Below are 13,818 nucleotides of genomic sequence, written 5' to 3' on the forward strand. Positions count from 1 at the left end.
GACTGAAGCGAACAGTATTTTTGTGTAGTTTCTATCATGTTTGCACAAGAGATGATGGAAGCAACATTACTCCTATGTTTTCTTCCTCTGGTAATTCCTCTGGGCGTCTGTCTTCTGGAGTCTCTGGCTGGATGTCCACAGGTGGAAACACAGAGTCTGGTAGAAACATCATTGTGTCATCCTGCTCACAAATCTGACTCAGTATCTTGCTTTCCAGAGCTGTACATAAAAGAACAAAGACATTATACAATTAGAAAAGGTGTCACAAACACATGAGATAAATAATTAATGTAATCTCACAGTAGTGATGCAGTGAGCATGCATGCAAGTGGCACGCTTTTCACATGTTGGGGCACATTCATCATACTGTTCATATGTTTGTTACAGGTTTAATTTCAACAAAGCCACTTCACTAAACCCATCACAGAAAAATGGTCATGTGACCAATACTGACTGAGAACTCTCATCCTATTTTTTGTTTAGAAATTTGATAGTTTGAAGTCTGAAGTAATAATAAAATGTATTTTCTAAAATGTTGTATTGTTCCTTTAAGATCTTACTATTAAAACCAGTAAACTCAGTTCTTTAAAGGGATAGTTCAAGATTTTGAAAAGTTAGAGGAGAAAATTGATGTCATGTGATGAATGATGAATCATGTGACTGTTAAGTATAGAGATAGTTCAACAGTTTGTGAAATGTGTGTGTGGTGGGATTTGGTTTGGGTCTAATTGGCACAGGTATTAGATGTTATCTGATTAATCTCTTTACTTTTTATTCAGTAGCATGCTGAACCTGACAGACACCCACACAGTTGGAGGAGGTTGGGTGTATCAGGTGTTCATTATAACTGTATATTGACTCTGTACTGTATGAAACTGGACTGTGTACTGTCTGGAGGAGTTAAGAGTGAATCATTTATTAATGTAATACGTGGTCAATGTATTCAAGTGTATGTATTCAAGTGCATACGTGGTCAATACAAAAGAGTTAAGGTGGACAGAATTGCTTTTGGGTGTGGAACCTCACAATGACAAATAATGTTATCTTGATGCTACTTTTCATCTGTGGTCATTAAACAAGAGCCATGTGATGCTAAGTCTAGCTTTATAGAAAAACTAAAAGCCGGTGGAAAGATCTAACCTGGCTTTGTCCAAAGTGAATAATGCACCCATACTAACACCACCACCACTACCACCTAAAGCTTACTGATTAACACATTCTCTCATTTGTTTCATTAGTTTTAGGAGGTGTAACATGCTAGAACTAGTTTTTGACAAACAATAGTGTATCCATCTGCCCAACACTTCTGTGCAGATTTTGGTGATTTTGGTTGGTGAGCACAGGTTTTAGTACAGGTCCAACCAACCACTGACCAACCACTGACCATATCTAAAGCAATACGTCTTAATGGGTTTAAGTCAGTTCCATTGAATTTCACCTTGCTGAGCACCTGTTATTAAAGACTAAGCATACAGTAGTAAGTTGCAGCTGACAGTGCTTGCCCAGGGTGTGTTGACTGAAATGATTACTGTGAAATAACTGCCTGTGATACTGTGTTTCTCAGATGATGGGGGACCTTGGGGGAGATTTTGAGGGGAGGGCGGCATTATTACTGTAGATAAGGTCAAAGGGAGGATGGAAAGGTAATGGGTTTTTGAATGGGGGAAAAGTGCATTATTATACATTACATTACATTACATTATTATATTACTTGTTTTCAAAAAGCTTGTTCAGATAAGGATCATTATCTGTTACTGGTTGCAAACAGGTGCATGTCCTATATGTCTGCACTAGTACAATATGTGTATGCATGTTTCAGTCTGTATTTTTCTAATTGTATGTAACTGTGACACATAAAATCTTTCTATATATGTCTACATGTCTAAAAGAAAGTCCAATTAAAACATGGTAATATTCACAAAAGCACTAATTTCCTAAAATGTTGAACTGTGCCTTTCGTAATATCTCATCATGCCAATAGTCAGCATTGGAGTCCTTTTCAGAAACTGAAACATTGTTTGCTTACTGGGAAGTGTCCTGAAGTCTTCTATGAGGTAGACATGCTCTTCATCAGGATCAGAGGCGATGACGTTCATCTCAGCCAGGAACTCTCTATACAGAGGGTCGGTCTTGTTCACCACCCCTATAACAAACATCTCGATTCCTTCATCGTGGGCCTCAGTTGCTGTTTCTTCAAACTGCATGACGTCACGTGGGTCGGCCTGACCGTCCGTTAAAACCACAGCCACCCTCCTGACGCCGGGCCGTGAGGCTAAGAACAGCTCGTTGGCTCGGTGGATGGCGCTTCCTGTGAAGGTGCCCTCGCCCAGGTAAGGCATCCTCTTGACAGCGGCCTTGATGTCTTCCTGGCTGGACTGCTCGTTCAGGCTGACCACCACCATGTCCACGTGGCTGTAGAGCACCACACCGATCCTGCTGGCTTCCCGGCCCACCGACACACGGTCGATTAGAGCGTTCACAAAGTCCTTCACCACTTCGAAGTTTTCGGGTCCCACGCTCTCAGAGCTGTCTATGACAAACACCAGCTCCAGAGGGCTCTCTCTGCACTTCAATCCACAGCCTGTGTAACAAATGGAAGAGATGAACTACAATGCAAATGTGGATACAAAAACATAGCCCAACCTGGCAACACTGGCCTTGACTCAACTCTATGTTGTAGTCTTGACTATACTACATGGGACTACATTATTTCATACTGGGTTTTTTTCATATTTCCTCTATTTAATTAATTCATTACATTTATCAGAAACATTAGCTGCCAATTAAGCAACACAACAGGATGACTAATGATTGAAGAATAAACAGCTGTAAAACATTCTAAAACTTATACTTTACCACAGATTTCTCTTATTATCCTGATGACCTCTTCTCTCTGTGCACAGAAAAAAGAAGGCACACACACACAAGGCCTTAAAGTTTAATGTTAAGATATACGACTCAGTATCACTTGTGCCCATCACTTTACTCACTGTCAGTCCTGGTTCCCCCTTTTCTCCGGGTCTCCCCTGTAAAATGAAACTCAGATTAGTTTAGTTTTGGGCTAATCTCCTTTGGATGAGTACATACTTGTGTACGGGATGCACCGAATGATGAGGCACCAATTGGTATCAGCTGATATTCATCACAAACTATTTGATACATTTTTGTATAATTTGAGTTTTGTGAGTTATCTACGAAGAATAACTGCGTAAATAAAAAACAGGTGCTACAGGGGGGAGACAGCAGTACTTAAATGAGGGTTTTGTGTCTTAATGGAGAGTTCGGACGAGCAGAAAGCTGCGTAAAATGAAATGTGATCAGGTTCTGGTGGAAGAGGTTAACTAATATATTGAGTTATAACAAAACAAATATTATTGAAAACCATCATATGGGAGATTATTAGTGACAAAGTCAATGCTGTTAGTAAAACCAAAAATATTCCACTCCAAAATTATAAAACAGGTGGAAAAACTCCGTCCTGTGTGTATTCTGTCATTGTGCCTCTGTCTCCTCGTCTCCATAGTAACAGCTGGTTAATATCTGTCCCTCAAACTTATTATTTATAGACACAGTTACTGTCACCAACATTACCTTCAGGTTTGGTAAATCACAATGCGTGTGCTAAATAACATATTTACATTTTCTCCTCCCTGTATTTTACACACTAGGGTTAAAATGGCCCATATTACATACTCATTATGGCAAACGTACTAAATAGACAGCGCGTACTATCCTGCACAGTTGAAAGATGCAAACCTCAGTGCGCTGTGTTAGTAGATCAGCTTGCACATTTTTTTGTAGTACATTTGGTAGTAGTAGCAGTAGTAGTAGTAGTAGTAGTAGCAGTAGTAGTAGTAGTAGTATCATTAGTAGTAGTAGTAGTAGTAGTACTAGAAGTGGTAGTATTAGTATTAGTATTGGTAGTAGTAGTAGTAGTATGTATTGTATGTATTTTGATTTATTTGGATTATTTCCTGGATGACGTGTGTTGTGTTACCATCGGTCCAGTAGTTCCTGGCTCTCCATAGTCTCCCTTGTCTCCTTTCTTTCCACGGTCTCCAGGAATGCCTCTGTCACCCTGTGTGTGTGTGTGTGAAGGCGATCTTTAGTACTGGTAATCAGAGGCAAAATGTGACAGGTCATTGGTACATGCAGAGGGTGTATTGTTTGTACCTTCTCCCCAGGAAGGCCGTCCCCTGATGCCCCTCTGGGGCCCATTGGTCCCTGAAACCCAGGCTCTCCCTAAGAATAAAGATTGATGGATTGGTAACAGTGGTTGGGGTAACACCAGCATATAGACTGATCCCGTCCATGAAGTGGAACACCAGAGGTTGAATGATTTGGCTGTGTAGGCTTATAATGACTCAAGAGGGGAAACATAAATAACACATAATAAAACACAAAAATGCACATAAATTATTACCTTTGGCCCCTGGATGCCCTCTCCTTGAGGCCCAGGCATGCCTGGTGGACCAGGCTGCCCTGCAGAGCCCTGGGAATACAATAGATGACATCACTTATCAGATTCCAGGGCTAATTTCATTTTGATAAATGGATTGAAAGTGTTCAGCTCTCTCCATGTATACACACACTGACCTTTGGTCCATAAAGTCCAATTCCAGGAGGACCTGATGACCCTGGGACCCCTGGTAAGCCTCTGTCACCCTGATACACAAAACAGACAATAAAACTGAGCTAAAATGACTAAATAAATCCTTGATATACACCTCATGGAGCTCATCCATTTTTTCAGCCACAGGGTCAAAGCAGTCAAAGTGTAGTCCGTTCACCTAACCTGCTCTAAATGTTCTAAGTTTTATAACAAATGAATGAGCAGGTTATATGGCCTGACACTGGCACATCCACCTAACTTACTCTAATGGTTAACTTACCAGTGTCACTGTGCAGCGACGCCTGCACTTTATTGAGTTGTTAACATTATAAAGTCATGAAATCTCCCTCGGTTAATCTGTGGCTGTTTCTGTAAACCACCAACACACTCTAACAAGCAGATCCAGCTCTATGAGAGAGCACTGGTCTGAGAAGTGGTCTGTGTTTGCAAGACTGCTGTGTGACAAAGTTTCATTTTCTTTCCAGCGACAGGAGTCTTCACTACTACAGTTTATGCTATGTTGTATACCCCCCTTGTTCAAATGTAGTGCAAGCAGGGAACACGTTCAAACTCCTGGCATAGACTGGAAATTAAAAGAGACAATATTGCGGGGGCACCATTGTTTCTGAGACACACATGCAGGATCACATTCACAGTTGGACATTCTACTGAACACATATACCTGAAAATTCGTTTCCTCCTGATACGTAATGCATTGTTTTTCATACACTGCGGTCAACATTTATGTACTTAAACACATGGCCGGATCTACCATACAGGAATCTGGGCGAGTGGCCAGGGGCCCTTGAGCAGGAAGAGGCCCTCCATGATGGGAGAAATAAAATGCACTGTTTTTTGTAAGGTTTCCACAGAAATATGACACAAGGCTTGACCCATTCTGTTGACGTTGTGAGCTTTAGTCGCTTTTGGAAACCTGGTATGTCCAAAGTGAATGGAGTTACAAGGTTTCCACTTGACATCACATTAACATAAACGTTGTTTGAAGGTAGGGAAGTCTCATGAGTGACTGTTTTATTTGTCAATTTGATTGCTTGGCATGTGATGATTGGTTAGCAGGCCAGATCGCGCTGTGGTTAGTTTGTATTGATGAGTGTTTGGGAAAAATGATCATGTAGCAGAAGGAGTACTGGAGTACTAATCCAGTTTTGCCTAAATAAAAACGACAAAAACAGATTAAGCAGCAATCAAGAACCAGATAATGAACTGTTACTGAATTGACCCAAAATCCCCAAAATGAACGACTCGAATTGAAAAACTGGTCCAATGAAGTCTCAGCTTTTAACCTCAGCCTACCATCAGCCACATGGCAACTGAGCTTTTTAAGATTCCGTGCTGCTTATTGTTCAAAACTGACTATGTAAGTGTAACTATGTAAGTGTTATATCAGGTAGATAGATCACACCATTTTTCCTCTCCTTCACTTCATGAATTCATGATGTAACACTTGTGTCTTACCTTAGGTCCAGGTAGTCCTTTTCCTTCAGGCCCAATCTCTCCTTGCACTCCTGGTAAGCCAGGCAGCCCCTAAAGATCAAGCCAAATATGTTTATTCTTACTTTCTTTCTTTTTCCTAACCCTTTTTTCTCTGTATATGAATTTGAATGTGATGACTTGAAATCATGTTTTTGTTGAAAACATTTTCACTGTGTTTTGGATGAGGAAATGTTGTACTAACCAGCATCTGCTAGCTCTCTCTATAACAGGGGTGTCAAATATATGGCCCTTGGACCAGAATCGGCCTGCCAAGGGGTCCATTGCGGCCCAAAGTATGACAATTGCAGAAAACCAATTCTAATGTTTCAATATAATGAAATACTATTCTCTTATTTTTGCTCACCATTCACAATCAAGGCTTCTGATCTGCCTGTGGACTCAAGATAATTGACTTGCAGTGTGATTCAGATTTGAAGGACAAATTTGCACACATTTTATCTGTACTTCTATCCAGGGTAAACCCAAATTGACACAACTAGCTGCAAAAATGTTGTGCATGTTTGGGACGACTTATGTTTGTGAACAAGCTTTTCCGTGATGAGCATCAATAAAAGGAAACTGCGTTCCCGACTGAGACATCATATTGTTGAAATTGCACTCATTTTCCATCTGTTTGGTGAATAAATAAGTATCGTTTACTCAAGTCTTTGTGTGTGTGTGCGTGTGAGGGGTGATGTTGATCTTTATTACAGTTTTCTAAATTGGGTAGGAGCTTTATGTGGTGTTTGTTGCAAGTGCCTCTATTGTATTGAAGGACGTCAAAAGTCTTTATTTCTTTCTCTTCTTTTTTCTCCCTTACTTTCTTTCATCTACTTCCTTTTGTTCTTTCTATGACCGCACCCTCTCACCTGTGGTCCTGGGAAGCCATCTCCTTTCACCCCCGGTGGCCCCACAGGTCCAGTATTCCCTTTGTTACCCTGAATAAAGATCAATAAAAGAGTCAGAACACTGACAGCGACAAACACAATAAGACAAAGCTGTACAGTTGTAATAACAGTAAACTATTCCACTATTCATTTTCATTACCAGTGTTTTAGTTGTAATGTATATAATGTACAGCATGTCAATATACAGTATGTCTGTACACAATGCACCTGCTATTTGAAGCAGGTGTGATATGATAGCATCTTATCTGTGTTTTTGTCACCTTTGGTCCAATGATTCCAACTCCAGATTCTCCTACAGGTCCAGTTGGTCCTGAAGGTCCAGGATCTCCCTATTATTTATTAACCACAGATTCACTATGAGTCATTCATAACAAAATACCTGACAGACTGTAACATGTAATTTCATTGGGTGCGCCACAGAAAAACTGGGTGTGCCACATTTAATGTTCTCTATACCGACTGCTTGTTTGCACCGGCGCACCCGTGGCTACGCCAGAGAGTGTGTGTGAATGTGAACTTCTTTACTGGATGTCATCACCTTCGGTCCTGGTAAGCCACGGCCAGCAGCTCCAGGTAGACCCACCATTCCTGGGCTGCCAGGCTCTCCCTGAACAAAATGTCAGATATTAGAGAACTGGTTCACAAGTCTTCAAGTCTATCTTAAAACAACAGTCAGGAGCCCAGATGAACATGAAGTGTGTTTTTCTTGCTGTAATGATTCCTCCTGTTCATACTGACCACTAGAAGATCCCTTCATAATGCACTTACAATGGAAGTGATGGAGGACTAAATCCACAGTCCTCCTTCTGTGTAAAACTTTGTTTATAAGTTGATCTGAAGCTAATAAGAAGCTTCAGCTATTTAGTACCATAGTTCCTCTTTTTGTTACTATACTTCCACCACAGCTTAACAGGGAAACACTAAGAGGGAATTTGATGCTAAAAAGACTGTAAATGTGTCAGGTCATCATACAGAAATGTTAGAGCCTCTATTTAAAGCCTCTGGAACACTGAATTTCACACTCTGTTTTATGCACTTAAACAGCAACGTTATCCTGTCATGAATCCTATTATAAGATATTACCCACAGATGCCCCCCTGTCCTCTCCTGCAATGAGGATGAGGATGCAAACCCTATTGTAAAATAATCGAGAGTACTGTAGGTGTACCAGCTTTTTGCTCAGTGGTGTCAAAGAGGCTCAAGATGTTTCAGGCCTAGAGAATGGTGTTGCATGGTGAATGCACATGAATGCACAATATTTTACACTTTTCACCTGAGCTCTGTAAAGTGTTTAAGCCTCTTTTAGCTGTTTAGTGTTTTGGTTTTACAGCCCTCACTGCTTTGGTTGACTCTCTGTGCTTTCATCAGCCTCACTTGTTCTTGTTTCTTCATGTTTGTTCTTCATAGCAAACTGTGGACTTCAAAAGATGAATGTTTTTAACTGATGTGTAGAATTACTCAATCTCAAACTTTATCTCAAAAACTACAAACTACATAACACCTGTATAATTTAACCAACAATAAAATATGACCAGATCTTAAACATCTGTGGTACTGTGAGAGTCATCTGAACTTGACCTTTGCTTAACACCTCCAGTGCTAGATTCTCCACATAAAGCCAGCAGTACTTCTGGGTAACCAAGTATTTAACAGACCTTAGCTCCAGCAGGTCCAACTGGGCCTGGAGACCCTGAAAGTCCTCTCGCCCCACGGTCACCTCTGTCTCCCTGTGGCAAAATATATACACATAACATGACACATTGCAGCACATCTAGTTCTGAAAGACTAGGAAGGCATTGTAAAAAGTTCATTGACGCCACTGTTGTCAAAGTTAAATACAACTTGATACAGCTGGCCAACCTTGTAATTCCGACTAAAGCAATAAAGCCATTGTCAATACAGGTATGTAAATATGTAACAGTTGAATGTTTGGATACACCTTCTAATTATAGCTAGTACAAAATTGTGTGCAAATGTTTGATTGGAGTTGTAGCTACCTAATCCACTTTAAATTCAAACTATTTGCATACATGACCAGGATATCATTTAAGATATTGCAAATGCTGCAGCAGCATGGATGATTAAATAATACCTTTTCTCCTGGGATGCCTTTCCCCAGCGCTCCTGCTAAGCCTCGCTGGCCTGGCAACCCCATCTCTCCCTAGATTAAACAAGAGCAGTTTGTCAACAGCATTAAACAATCCAACATTGTCCAGTGAATCCAGCTTTTATGTGACAATTGTGAGTATCCTGAATGTAGCATAAATGATAAACAGATCAACTGTGAGCTGTCATCAGTGTATGAATGAGTGTGAATGGGTGAATGTGACTTGTAGTGTAAAAGTGCTTTGAGCGGTCAAAAAGACTAGCTCTATATAAGTACAGACCATTTATCATTTACTATAAAGCAAGAAAATGAAGGTATATATATTATAGAGCTAAAGGAATCTGGCTAAATTTGGATTGTGTGCAGAGCAGGAAGCTCAAGCAGTATTTTCAGCTTGGGTGTAGTTACCCTTTAAATTCACTGTGAATCTGATGCTTTGCCTCCTCAATATGGTGTACTGATGCATGCTTTATATCTCAACTTCTTACCTTAGGCCCAACAGCTCCGTCCTCACCAGGAATTCCAGGTATCCCAGAAGCCCCGTCAGGCCCTGGCTCACCCTGGAAATCCATACATATATAAGTTCAAAATGTCTATTGAGATCCATTTGGAGTTATTGTCCATTCTGGTGAATGCACTTAATCAAGTGGCTGAGTTACCTTAGGCCCTGGCTCACCAATACCCCTCTCTCCCTGAGGTCCAGGCTCCCCGGGGAAACCCTGGTCACCCTGGGAAGCAACACAAATCATTGACTAACAACTGAAAGATGTTAAAAATGCTAATTGGTGTCAGAGTCAAGCTGATCACCGCTGAGTGATGAGGCTCAAGTGATAAGACATTACTTATTCTCTCAGGCTTGACATAAAGAATGATGTGCCTAATGAATGCTGATCAGTGGACCTCTTAATGACAACATTTGAATAAAGACAGACATTTAGTGTATAGAGACTATAAAGGATATACAATATGTATGCATGTTTGCTAGATGTGTAAATTACCACTACTATTACAGCTGTCACTGATAGCACTAAACTATTTATATGAAATCTCAATTTACTGCTCACTATGGAGAAAACATATTCTTATTTTTATCATATACAGCAGGGAGTGCTGAAAGAATCAGAGAGGGCCTGCACCTCCTCTGTGGCCCATCCACAGTATCTGTGAAGGCCTACATTATTATATCAGTACTTCTACATCACTACTATGTAACTTTTTCTCAACAGTAGCCACTGCTGTCACAATTACAGGATAATGGCAAAGGCGGGATTTTGAGCGTACATGATTTGCGACCTTTCAAAAATGCAACTACACATTAGTGCTATGATAATTACAGAGATACCACACGGAGACCACAAGAACTGTGATGGGTCAGCTTGGGTTGCTGGTTTCTCCTACAAGTCTCTCATGCCAGTCCAGTTGTTGGGAGCAAAATATATTTTCAGTGCTAAAATGTCGTATAACAGTAGATTGAGTATAGACAAGTCATAAAGTTGGCAAACTGACTCAGTGATGCCAATTATATCTATCTGAACACTAACCAACACAAGCTACTGGTAATACCAGACTGAGTAAGGCTGCCAGAGCAAAACCCCTGATAGTATTAAAGTGATTTGTGGGAGACAGCATGTTATTTCCTCTTTTAAATGTTACATAATCTTGCTTAAAAATACTATATTTTGTCCATATATTTCTTATAAATATCACATAAATCTTACAGATGAATTAATAACTTTTAAACCCATAACTCATTCCTATAGAAAGCCAGAATGTCAACTTTCTACTGATACTCTGCTACCAACCTTTGGTCCAACTATACCCAGTCCAGTTGGTCCTCTTGAACCAGGGGGTCCAAATGGTCCTTGGTCTCCCTAAAGCCAGAGAGAAAAAACAGAATTTAAAATTTAAATAAAAAAACAAAAAAGGATATTTAGAAGAAGCAAATTCCTAACATTTTCATTGGCCTTGCCTTTTCTCCTTGGATGCCTGCCCCTGGAAAACCCACCAAACCTGGCAGCCCGGGGGCTCCTATGTTTCCCTGAGGGTCAGACAGGTGAGGGGTCAGACAGGTCATTCTTTATAGCATCACTGGTTTTTAACTGTCTGTGTGTCCCGGACATATTTAACTCCTAACCATACCTTATCACCTTTGTACCCGATTCCTGGAGGTCCACGGCTGCCCTTGGGACCCTCATACCCCCTGTCGCCCTGGAACACACGCACTGAGCGTAAGGACAAGAAGCCAAACCATACAACCACAATCCTTATGATATCTTCACTCTTTATTTAAAATCTAATGGTTTTGTGTCACAGGTCACCAGGGCAGTCAGCAGTTGCATTAGTATTTGACTTTCTTCTTCCGTTATTAGTACATTAAAAAAATGCTAATCATAGTGAACAAGCTTGTCCTGGAACTTACCTTGGGCCCTGGGAGACCCTCACCTTGAAACCCTGGAGATCCTTGCATCCCTGGTGGCCCTGCTGGTCCCTAACATCAACACAGAAGTAGTCAGTATGAAATACTGAATGAGCAGATATAGAAATGTCATGATAATATCATTGAGTAGTGGCGAGATTAAGTTTTTACACTTTGTGAACTCACCGGTGTCCCTGGTTCACCCATACCCATTGCCCCTGGTGGACCTGGTCTTCCTTGGTTCCCTTTGTCCCCCTGAAAAATACATTTTATAGATCACATATAAACTGGAAGGACAAACACTGGCCTTCCAACAAATAGGTGTTCCTTATTTGATCGAATACTAAACTAAATCTAAATTTACTTTGGAACCAGGGAACCCAACGCCATTATCTCCTGGAGGTCCTTGTGCACCCCTCGGTCCTCGGTCACCCTTTCAGGGGAGGGAAAAAGGAACTTACAAATGTGCCCATTGCTTTAACTTGTGAACATTTACGTGATGTACTTGAAACTTGATTGGCAATGTTCTTACCTTAGATCCAGATGGCCCCTCTGGACCCTGGTCTCCAGCTCCTCCTCTGGCTCCCTGAGACAAATACAGAACAGGGACAAGCCAGCCACACATTAAATTGCATGAATGACACAAAACAAATTAAAAAAATGAAAATGAAATGAAATTTGTGTCAGTTTTCACCATTAATAAATGGTAGATATCCATGGTATCTTTTGGGCTTATGTGTCTTATTTGATGATCCTTGCTCTTAGTTAAAACAAACGTTAAACAGGCAATGCAAGGTATGTGTTATTCCTTTTTCTTTGATTTACTCCTGTAGCCCAACTTGGAAAGGTCAGATCCCCATTTTCTACCATTTCTGTCATTGCCAATTATCTCCTTTGATACACACTGGGTTACTAGCCCATGATCCCTCACTAACAGTGGTCTGTCCTTCCAAAACTTTATGCCATATGCCCAGACAAATTTAAGTTGATTAAACACTACTCTTCTACCACCAGAAGAGTGCACCTTGTACAGAAGGCATCCCTTTACCTTAGCAGATTAAATCCCATTTCAATCTTTAAAAATAAAAAAAATAGCTTGAGCCCCTCCTATAGCCAATAACTATATTTTCATTCCACCTACAATTGACAGGACATTGAATTCACAGAAAAAAGGCTGGTACACACCCTGTAGAAGACATGAACATATACATTTACCATACCTTTGAACAACTGAATAGAAACTACCTCCTTTCAAGTCATTTAAGGAAGATCATCTCAAATGTAACCCTTTAGTTGCTTTTCATAGCAGTGCCGCTTTAAGACCCTTTTTAGGGGGGCTCAAGCACCTCTAAATTTGATCTCAGCACCCCTAAAAAATAAATAAATTACCATTATTTTATACAACTTTAATTGTTGTTGTGAGCCTGTCTGTTAGAGATGGGACAAGCACTTATGCTACAGGTTCAAATGGTTTTATTTGAACAGGTTTAATGTACTTTGGATAAATCTGTCATTACTATTGTCTTTCCCTCAGAGTTCATTAATTATCTTTCTGTAGAAATCTGTGATTGTTTATTCTAAACCATTATTGTTATACACTATAGTAGACCACTCTACTATGTATTAATATTTCTTGTTGTAATTTACGTTATCCAGTGAAATTTGTCATTTAACAGGGGGACACTTGCAGGGTCAAATTCTCATTAGGAGCTGAGCCCCCCTAAAGGTCTGATCCTAGAATCTGTTTCATAGGTATGGATTTAGAAATGGGGTGTTGCAGAATAGTCTCTACCAAATACCATTTTTTTTACCAATTACAAATGATGTTATCATTTCAACTCCACATAATGTCAACAGTGAAATCTATCTGAAGTTGCCAGGTTTGTGTGTTTTCTGCAGAAACATGGGTTATTATGATACAGAATGAAAAAACAGGATATAGGGGATACTTGACCTGATGATCCAGCAACACTCAACTTCTAACAGTACATATCATTGACTAGCTGCAGCTAGGCATTAGTAGTGATAGTTACTAAGTTACTACAGGGGCCTTTTCTGACTAGGGCCCCTTAGTTGTGGAACTTGCTGCCTGACTATCTCAGACAAACAGAATCAGTTCAATCTTTTAAATCACTTGTTAAGGCTCAATTTTATACAAAGGCATTTTTATAGCTTTCTACTGTACCTCCTGTGATCTTACATCCTCATATGGGGACATTTTGGGTTTGTTGGACCTTATACTTCATTCTGCCCAACTTTGACCTGTTGTCCTCATTCATAC

The 13,818-nt window shown here is 40.3% G+C and overlaps 1 protein-coding gene across 1 annotated transcript in view; it reads right to left on the bottom strand.

The window, feature by feature from the left end:
- Nucleotides 1–13,818, bottom strand: part of col28a1a (collagen, type XXVIII, alpha 1a) — a 28,313-nt gene that overhangs the window by 2,410 nt on the left and 12,085 nt on the right. The window contains exons 10-32 of the mRNA XM_053334161.1: nucleotides 12,070–12,123; nucleotides 11,902–11,970; nucleotides 11,724–11,792; nucleotides 11,541–11,609; nucleotides 11,261–11,329; nucleotides 11,091–11,159; nucleotides 10,924–10,992; nucleotides 9,781–9,849; nucleotides 9,610–9,681; nucleotides 9,107–9,175; nucleotides 8,670–8,741; nucleotides 7,553–7,621; nucleotides 7,275–7,343; nucleotides 6,976–7,044; nucleotides 6,089–6,157; nucleotides 4,597–4,665; nucleotides 4,424–4,492; nucleotides 4,174–4,242; nucleotides 3,998–4,078; nucleotides 2,991–3,026; nucleotides 2,857–2,893; nucleotides 2,027–2,581; nucleotides 71–219 (exon numbers count right to left, since the gene is read on the bottom strand). Of these exons, the coding sequence (XP_053190136.1) occupies nucleotides 71–219; nucleotides 2,027–2,581; nucleotides 2,857–2,893; nucleotides 2,991–3,026; nucleotides 3,998–4,078; nucleotides 4,174–4,242; nucleotides 4,424–4,492; nucleotides 4,597–4,665; nucleotides 6,089–6,157; nucleotides 6,976–7,044; nucleotides 7,275–7,343; nucleotides 7,553–7,621; nucleotides 8,670–8,741; nucleotides 9,107–9,175; nucleotides 9,610–9,681; nucleotides 9,781–9,849; nucleotides 10,924–10,992; nucleotides 11,091–11,159; nucleotides 11,261–11,329; nucleotides 11,541–11,609; nucleotides 11,724–11,792; nucleotides 11,902–11,970; nucleotides 12,070–12,123 (2,091 nt within the window). The remainder of the gene's footprint in view (nucleotides 1–70; nucleotides 220–2,026; nucleotides 2,582–2,856; nucleotides 2,894–2,990; nucleotides 3,027–3,997; nucleotides 4,079–4,173; nucleotides 4,243–4,423; nucleotides 4,493–4,596; nucleotides 4,666–6,088; nucleotides 6,158–6,975; nucleotides 7,045–7,274; nucleotides 7,344–7,552; nucleotides 7,622–8,669; nucleotides 8,742–9,106; nucleotides 9,176–9,609; nucleotides 9,682–9,780; nucleotides 9,850–10,923; nucleotides 10,993–11,090; nucleotides 11,160–11,260; nucleotides 11,330–11,540; nucleotides 11,610–11,723; nucleotides 11,793–11,901; nucleotides 11,971–12,069; nucleotides 12,124–13,818) is intronic.

Source organism: Scomber japonicus, chromosome 15, assembly GCF_027409825.1.
Source record: "Scomber japonicus isolate fScoJap1 chromosome 15, fScoJap1.pri, whole genome shotgun sequence".
NCBI lineage: Eukaryota > Metazoa > Chordata > Actinopteri > Scombriformes > Scombridae > Scomber > Scomber japonicus.